Raw genomic sequence first — 9216 nt, 5'->3', positions numbered from 1 at the left:
TAAAGGGATATTTAATTGCTTCTTTTTATTTTTTCATCTACCATAGGTGCCTTTCTTTGCTAGGCATTGTAACACCTTCCTGGTCTTTGTGGATGAATATGTGTTTGAAATTCACTGCTCGACTGAGGGACCTTACAGATAATTGTATGTGTGGGGTACAGAGATGAGGTAGTCATTCAAAAATAATGTTAAACAATATTATTGCAGACAGAGGGAGTCCATGCAACTTATTATGTGACTTGTTAAACACATTTTACTTCCAAACTTATTTAGTCTTGCCATAACAAAGGGTTGAGTACTTATTGGCTCCAGACATTTCAGCTTTTCATTTTTAATTCATTTGTAAAAAAAAAAAAAAAGAAACGTCAAAACATAATTCCACTTTGACATTATGGGCCAGTGACAAAAGAAATCAAATTTTAATCAATTTTAAATTCAGGCTGTAACACAACAAAATGTGGAGAAAGTCAAGGGGTGTGAATACTTTGTAAGTGCACTGTATCCCTTTAAGCTGCGACTCATATGGCCCATATGAATGATCCATGGCCTCAGGCCTTGTTTCAGAACATAGATTTTACAGTAACCCAATGAATGATGAGGTGTTATACAACATCACGGGTTCAGTAGCAGCCATCCTTCCAGCTGCTGTCTCTCAGGGCGCTTAGTGCAGCCAGGCTCTTTGGTGGGGTCAATAGACTGCAAGAAAGTGAGAGGGGTCGAGAGAGAGAGTAATAGATAGAGAGATAGGGAGGGAGGGAGATATATTTATATAGAGAGAGAGCTTCAAAGATACAGTCACTCAGGATGAAATGGGAGAGTTGAGTCATAAATTTAGACCCAATCGTATGAGGTTATTTTGCACTGCTAATGAACGTGTTTTGTATTGGTTATGAAGTTCTTATGTAGGTACCCTTCATATAAACTGTAACAACAACAACATATTATAGAAATACTGCTTCCTCTCATACTTTTCTATTTAACATGACGCTCGATAAAGTACCCACATTCTTGAGGCTACAATAACCAACTGAAGGTAATATTATATAATATCATGGATAACATACAGTAGGTAATCTATAATCATATTATTTTTTATAGCACGATAATGTTAATTTGGAAAGTATAAAAGACAGGCATCTTTTCACCCTTAGTCCGAATGACCCTATTTACCTGTGTGTGGGCTGGGCAATCTTGCTGGGGCGAGGGGTGCCACCGGTCCCTGTGAAGGAGGCGGGTCGTGGTAAAGCACTACGGGGGGTGGAGGAGGGCTGGGGGACACCACTGGGGATGGTGACTTTGAGGGCCTGGGGTGCACTGCTGGGGATGTTGTGAAGAATGGCAGAGGTAGAGAGGGTTTTGGAGGAGGAGAAGGGACCCTGTTGGACCGTGGGGCTGACATAGGCTGTGGCCTTGACAGGGTGTCGGGGGGTTGTGCGGAAGTTTCCCACACTCTGGAACCGCTGGCTGAGCTGGCCGGTGGAGGGAACTGAAGGCAGAGGAAAAGGAAAGAAGGGTTAGTCAGTCATCAAACTATTCTAACCCAAGAATGTGGGGTGCAATGAGCTTAAATGAAATAGGCTTAAATAAACAGGTGATACTGGCAAGCACAGTGTGCGGAATGTTCCTTTTCTGTTAAGTCATTGTGTAAAGAATCAACATATTTTATACATAACAGGTATCAAAAAAATGTTAACTCTGTAAGAGGAGGTGGAAAACAATAAATCAAAATAAAGGGCAAGGCAGTGTGCAGGATTCCTGTACTGATACGACTGATGGTAGACCAAAATGGGAGGGATCTTACTGGAGGACTGAAGTCGTGCAAGCCCATTGGACGAGTCGAAGCTCTGGCTGTTCCGCATGGTTATTGGCAGGGAGGAGGGGCCAGATGAGTGATTGACAGGAGACACCAGGCTTGGAACAACACTGGGATCGCAATGCATGCTGGGAGCTCGGATCAGGTTGGGCATGCTTCTCCGCAGCTTGTCTACGTAACCATGGAGACACAATCAAACGTCCACAGTCAAACGAGGGAAGTTAAAAATCCATTGCAATCAAACCTGGAAGACATGCATGAAATGTATTACTCTTCGTTTAGGCCAGTGTTCTTCAGTCCTGGTCCTGGAGATCAACAGGGTGTGCAGGCTTTTGTTCCAGCTCAGTACCAACACAATTCAACTACTCAAGGCCTGATGATCAGCTGATCAGTTGAATCAGATGTGTTGGCATTGAGCCAGAACAAAAGCCTGCATACTCTGTGGGTCTACCAGGATGGAACACCCCAGCTCTAGACTGACCTGTGCTGGACCTGTATCCATATGTGTCCGCGATGAGTCTGGAGGGTCCGGAGAATTGCTGCTGGTACTGGGACAGCCCACTGAGGGAGTACTGAGGGGTGGAGGTGCTGCGTCTGCTGCACTCCCTGATACTGGAGATACTGGAGAAGGTGTGTGAGTGAGACAGGCTGCCCCACTGCATGGACCCGGTCCGTAGCAGCCGAGGCTGGGGCGGAGGGAGCTGGTTGTAGCCCTCCTCATCCTCCTCTTCCTCTTCCAGGTCCATCTCGCTGCACCGGAGTGAGAAGCTGGAGCTGCGATGGCTGGCCGTGGTCGAAGAAGAGGTAGTGGCATACTCCTGACGCAGGCCTGATGAAGGAAGACATACAGTACCACTCAAAAGTTTGGGCACACCTACTCATTCAAGGGTTTTCTTTATTGTAACCTTCATGTTCCTTGATAACAAACATGTATGCCACCTGTAAATATGAATATAATTGTTAAATGAAGAGCGTAGTTGATTTAGCCACGGAAAACAATAGGAACCTTCCCTCTAGCCACGATTCGCTGAGATAATGGATGGGCCAGACATGCCAAGAGATGAGTTCGGATTGGTCAGCCATGTAGCACGCTTCTGTCTATAACATGAGCTGGTCAGTATGTGTAGGTAATCTTTTCTAACGCTGCTTTTTTGAAAGATATCAAGGAGAACTGCAAAAGTATTGCTAATACTCTCCACTTTCTGGCAGAGCGAGTTTTGAAATCAGTGGAATGCCCGTTGGAAGCAGTGTATGATAGCTAAGACGTTTGATTGCAAATATGCGGAGGGAGTCAAAAAGAGAACACCTGTCTCCAGATTACTCTGTGTAGTAATATTATTTGCAACGCCGATCCATTTGCATTGCTAGTTATAGCCTAATGTTAGCTAGCTAGTTTACATTGAATCTTGTTGGTTAGCTTTCACTACCTATAGATTCATGCAGGGTAGTAATTTTATGATTTGGGATTATGGTTAATTGTTTATCTAGCTACATCTCTAAACAAAAGACTTCACTATGCAAGTAACCATTTCGCTGTACCGTTTACACATTCTGTATCCTGTGCATGTTACAAATAAACATTGATTTTATTTGATATACTGTGTGTTTACCATAGACTGTAATGTGAAGAACAACATGAAGAACACCTGCACCAAAGTCAAATTAGGATATAACTTTAGGCCAGGGCTCTCCAACCCTCTTCCTGAAGAGCTACCATCCTGTAGGTTTTCACTCCAACCCTTTCCTAGCACACCTGATTCTAATAATTACCAGGTTGATAAGGTTAACCAGGTTAGTTACAACTGGCATTGGAGCGAAAACCTACTGGATGGTAGCACTCCAGGAACAGGGTTGGAGACCCCTGCGTTAGGCCAACGAGACAGTGTCCAAGATCTAAAATTCTCTGGTAGAATGCCTTGCTTTTATCTCGTCACACTCACAACCTTAAGCTATTTTCTGTAATTAGCTCACCATTAACTTGTAAACAATGATCTTGTTGTGAGTTTATTTTCCTTTAATAATGAATACAAATTAGCTAAAGTTAAGACGTTGTCAGCTACAGTGCATTTCGGAAAGTATTCAGACTGCTTGACTTTTTCCACAATTTGTTACGTTACAGCCTTATTCTAAAATGTATTAAATTATAAAAATGTTCTCAATCTACACACAGTATCCCATAATGACAAAGTGAAAACAGGTTCAGAATTTTTGAACATTTATTCAAAATAAAAAACAGAAATACCTTATTTATATAAGTATTCAGACCATTTGCTCTGAGACTAGACATTGAGCTCAGGTGCATCCTGTTTCCACTGATCATCCTTGGATTGTTTCTACAACTTGATTGGAGTCTACACTGTGGTAAATTCAATTGATTGGACATGATTTGGAAAGGCACACACCTGTCTATATAAGGTCCCACGGTCAACAGTGCATGTCAGAGTAAAAACCAAGCCATGAGGTCGAAGGAATTGTCCGTAGAGCTCTGAGACAGGATTGTGTCGAGGTACAAAATCTGGGGAAGGATACAAAAAACATTCTGCAGCAATGAAGGTCCCAAAGAACCCAGTGGCCTCCATCATTCTTAAATTGAAGTTTGAAACCACCAAGACTCTTCCTAGAGCTGGCCGCCCACTTAAACTGAGCAATCGGGGGAGAAGGGCCTCGGTCAGGGAGGTGACCAAGAAACCGATGGTCACTCTGAAACCGATGGTCACCAAGAAACCGATGGTCACTCCCATCTCTGTGGAGATGGGAGAAACTTCCAGAAGGACAACCATCTCTGCAGCACTCCGCCAATCAGGCCTTTATGGTAGAGTGGCCAGACGGAAGCCACTCTTCAGTAAAAGGCACATGACAGCCCGCTTGTAGTTTGCCAAAAGGCCCCTAAATGACTCTCAGACCATGAGAAACAAGATTCTCTGGTCTGATGAAATCAAGATTGAATTGTTTGGCCTGAATGCCAAGTGTCACGTCTGGAGGAAACCTGACCATGGTGTTGGCAGCATCGTGCCATGGGGATGTTTTTCAGCGGCAGGGACTGGGAGACTAGTCAGGATCGAGGGAAAGATGACCAGAGCAAAGTACAGAGAGATCCTTAAAGAAAACCTGCTCTAGAGCACTCAGGACTTCAGACTGGAGCAAAGGTTCACCTTAAAACAGGACATTGACCTTAAGCACACAGCCAAGACAACGCAGGAGTGGCTTAGGGACAAGTCTCTGAATGTCCTTGAGTGGCCCAGCCAGAGCCCGGACTTGAACCTGATCGAACATCTCTGGAGAGACCTGAAAATAGCTGTGCCGCGACGCTCCCCAGCCAACCTGACAGAGCTTGAGAGGATCTGCAGAAAAAAATTGAAGAAACTTCCCAAATACAGGTGTGCCAAGCTTGTAGCGTCATACCCAAGAAGACTCAAGGCTGTAATCGCTGCCAAAGGTGCTTCAACAAAGTACTGAGTAAAGTCTGAATACTTGTGTAATTATGATATCAGTTTTTTATTTTTAATACACTTGCAAAAGTTTCTAAAAAACTGTTTTTGTTTTGTCATTATGGGCTATTGTGTGTAGACGATAAGAAAAAAAATAAAGGGGTCTGAATACTTTGTGAATGCACCATTTATTATATGGTCATTATTGGAACTGGCTAGCCAGCTAACTTAACGTTAGCTAGCTAGCAAAAAAGCTAGAGAGGAACCAAAACTTTGTTTAGAAAGTTGTTTTTAGTTGCATGGTATGCTAGATTGACATACACTAAATACATTTTTAACCAGGCTGCTGATGTCATGCAGCCTGTCGTTTTTGTGTTTATACTTTTTCATAATGACAACGACAAGTTTGATGTCGGAAGACAGTAGAATGCTCATGATGCAACAACTGTATTCAAACATACACTACCATACTCACTCTGTTTAACACATGGCCTCACATGTGAATTCTTAAAGAGATGGGTGGGGCTTGAATGGGGGGAGGGTGTGAACGATGCTGGATGGGTGTAGCCAAAGAAGAGCTCTCCAGTAGGTGTACCAAAACATTCAAGGGCCATTTTTTCAAAAGTGGGGTTACAAATTGATCAACTTTCAAAGCAGAATTACTTTCCCATTGTTCCTCAGCTGTAGTGTAGGATATACAACTTTCTAGCTCTGAGTTTCTACTTTTATCCAATGTAAAAAACATAATTTGAAATTTTGCTACATAAGATCGAGCCGGTCGGTCACTTTTACGGATACAAGTATCCTGTGTATGTATCCGGTGTGTGTTTCTTCTCTCTCCTTTTCCCCTCACAGGTGACAATCATCACTCCCCAATCAGTCCCCACCAGAAGACACCTGTTCCTTTTCCCTCAACCTATCACAGCCCCTTTCCCTTGGTTTAAAAACCCAGTCAGTTGTTTTCTCCCCAGATCAATCTTTGTGTTTATTTTCATTCTCTCTCTCTCTCTCTCTCTCTCTCTCTCTCTCTCTCTCTCTCTCTCTCTCTCTCTCTCTCTCTCTCTCTCTCTCTCTCTCTCTCTCTCTCTCTCTCTCTCTCTCTCTCTCTCTCTCTCTCTCTCTCTCTCTCTCTCTCTGTGTGTATTGATCTCTTTTGTTTTTGCAACTGCATGTCACATTTGTCCGGTAATCCTGTGAGTTTTGTTGTTTGACTGTTTGTTTGGTGGGAAAAGGGGGTACCAAGACAAGTCGCCCATGGGCATACATTACCCGTAGGAATACTTTGTCTAAGTACCCTAGTTAGAACTGGGCGGAACACCCACTGTATTTTTGGTTAGTTAGCTAGCTGTTATTGAGGTAGGCTTGGGTCCAGCTCAGCCCCTTTTCTCACACCCCATTATCGTGTGTTTATAAATAAACCATTAGAGTTTGACGGTAGATTGTAGTTGTCTGTGGTTATTGGTTCTCACTGTTTCTTATCACTATTATAATTTGCATGATTTATGTTACGGTCTCGTTGCCATCCCCCCCTAGACTGCAGGGCCAAAGGGATTCGTAACAGTCACATTTATGCTTCATGGTAGTACAATGAAGAAAATATATTGTTAGCATATACAGCTACATATATTCCTTCCACATCATCTAGCGTGTTTATAAGGTGTATCCAAAACAAAATGTTATTGAGTTTATTGTTCATTTCTACTTGTACAATTCCCAACTGATGAAGATATTTATCATTACAAAAACAGGAGAGCGTACTCTACTCACTCTCCTCCTGCAGTCGAGCCATGACCTGTACGTCTGTCATGTCCTGTAGTTTATAGCCCATAGATATAGTGTCATCCACCAGCTCTGAGGTGCCCACCTCACTATCCATGGAAGACTGGGGGCTGACCGCAGCATGCTGCCGACTCACACCTGCAACCACAGAGGACATGGTAATGTATGCTAATGTACGGTAATGAATAATAATATATTTATTTTATATAGTGCTTTTCATTCAAATGAGAATCTCAAAGATGCTATAAAAGAAACAAACAGATATAGGGTTCTGGATGATGGTCTTCCACAGCTTCAGATGATAATGAGATGGTAATGTATGGTAAAGTAATGTGTTGTTAAAGCTAATATATGAATTCACTGCAGCTCCTTTCCTGTTTCTGTAGTGTACTGAACACAATAGTTCAGTGCAAGAAGATGTGAATAAAAATATGAGGTGAATACAAATATTTTTGGAATTGTGTGATGTATTTCAGTTGATGGCATTGCTGTGCGAGTTATTACTTTCAAGGACAACATGATCACTCATGGAATTATGGGTCTTCACCTCTTTTAACTCAGCAATGGTACATCATGCTTCATAACAGTGATGAGTCTTACTGTGGTAAACCGAGTTAAGGCTGCAGGAGCCCCTCCCTGGGAGAGTCTGCTGCTGGAGCAGGGGATGGCAGGATGCAGAGAATGGAGCTGGAAAAAAGAAAGAGGAAATGGGTTCAAAATAGAGAGGGAGAGCCATAGAAAGCCTTGACACTATCCCAAATCAACACCTAGCCCCTACACACAATATCCCATAATGCCAACGTGTTTACAAATTAATAAAAAATGAAAACCTGAAATGGTTTGAGTCAATAAGTATTCAACACCTTTGTTTTGGCAAGTCTAAATAAGTTCAGGAGTAAAAATATGCTTAACCTCTTAGGGCTAGGGGGCAGTATTTACACCGCCGGATAAAAAATGTACCCGATTTAATCTGGTTACTACTCCTACCCAGTAACTAGAATATGCATATACTTATTAGATATGGATGGAAAACACCCTAAAGTTCCTAAAACTGTTTGAATGGTGTCTGTGAGTATAACAGAACTCATATGGCAGGCAAAAACCTGAGAGATTCCTTTACAGGAAGTGGCCTGTCTGACCATTTATTGGCTTTCTTTGACATCTCTTTCCAAAACAAAGGATCTCTGCGGTAACGTGACACTTCCCACGGCTCCCAAAGGCTCTCAGAGCCCGGGAAAAAGCTGAATGTCGTCATTCCAGCCCCAGGCTGAAACACATTATCGCCTTTCTCAAGTGGCCGATCAGGGGACAGTGGGCTTAGGCGCGTGCACTGGTCGCCCCCGTCTTTCTTTTTTTTCCTCTATTTACCGAAACGCAGATTCCCGGTCGGAATATTATCGCTTTTTTACGAGATAAATTGCATAAAAATGGATTTTAAACAGCGGTTGACATGCTTCGAAGTACGGTAATGGAATATTTAGACATTTTTTGTCACGAAATGCGCCATGCTCGTAACCCTGATTTACCATTTCGGATAGTGTCTAGAACGCACGAACAAAACGCCGCTGTTTGGATATAACGATGGATTATTTGGGACCAAACCAACATTTGTTATTGAAGTAGAAGTCCTGGGAGTGCATTCTGACGAAGAACACCAAAGGTAATAACATTTTTGTTATAGTAAATCTGATTTTGGTGAAGGCTAAACTTGCTGGGTGTCTAAATAGCTAGCCCGTGATGGCTGGGCTATGTACTTAGAATATTGCAAAATGTGCTTTCACCAAAAAGCTATTTTAAAATCGGACATATCAAGTGTATAGAGGAGTTCTGTATCTATAATTCTTAAAATAATTGTTATGCTTTTTGTGAACGTTTATCGTGAGTAATTTAGTAAATTGTTAGTAAATTCCCCGGAAGTTTGCGGGGGGTATGCTAGTTCTGAACGTCACATGCTAATGTAAAAAGCTGTTTTTTTATATAAATATGAACTTGATTGAACAAAACATGCATGTATTTTATAACAATGTCCTAGGGTTGTCATCTGATGAAGATCATCAAAGGTTAGTGCTGCATTTAGCTGTGGTTTGGGTTTATGTGACATTATATGCTAGCTTGAAAAATGGGTGTCTGATTATTTCTGGCTGGGTACTCTGCTGACATAATCTAATGTTTTGCTTTCGTTGTAAAGCCTTTTTG

At 42.2% G+C, this 9216-nt stretch overlaps 1 protein-coding gene across 1 annotated transcript in view; it reads right to left on the bottom strand.

Annotated features, from left to right (window-relative positions):
- Nucleotides 1-230: 230 nt before the first annotated feature.
- Nucleotides 231-9216, bottom strand: part of LOC106586053 (SLAIN motif-containing protein 1) — a 37781-nt gene continuing 28795 nt past the window's right edge. The window contains exons 4-9 of the mRNA XM_014172872.2: nucleotides 7621-7707; nucleotides 7009-7158; nucleotides 2295-2642; nucleotides 1802-1984; nucleotides 1171-1486; nucleotides 231-696 (exon numbers count right to left, since the gene is read on the bottom strand). Of these exons, the coding sequence (XP_014028347.2) occupies nucleotides 621-696; nucleotides 1171-1486; nucleotides 1802-1984; nucleotides 2295-2642; nucleotides 7009-7158; nucleotides 7621-7707 (1160 nt within the window). The 3' untranslated portion in view covers nucleotides 231-620. The remainder of the gene's footprint in view (nucleotides 697-1170; nucleotides 1487-1801; nucleotides 1985-2294; nucleotides 2643-7008; nucleotides 7159-7620; nucleotides 7708-9216) is intronic.

Source organism: Salmo salar, chromosome ssa25 (assembly GCF_905237065.1).
Source record: "Salmo salar chromosome ssa25, Ssal_v3.1, whole genome shotgun sequence".
In the NCBI taxonomy this organism is placed as follows: domain Eukaryota; kingdom Metazoa; phylum Chordata; class Actinopteri; order Salmoniformes; family Salmonidae; genus Salmo; species Salmo salar.
Note: the sequence above shows the minus strand (reverse complement) of the source record. Positions and strands in the feature narration are given on the sequence as shown.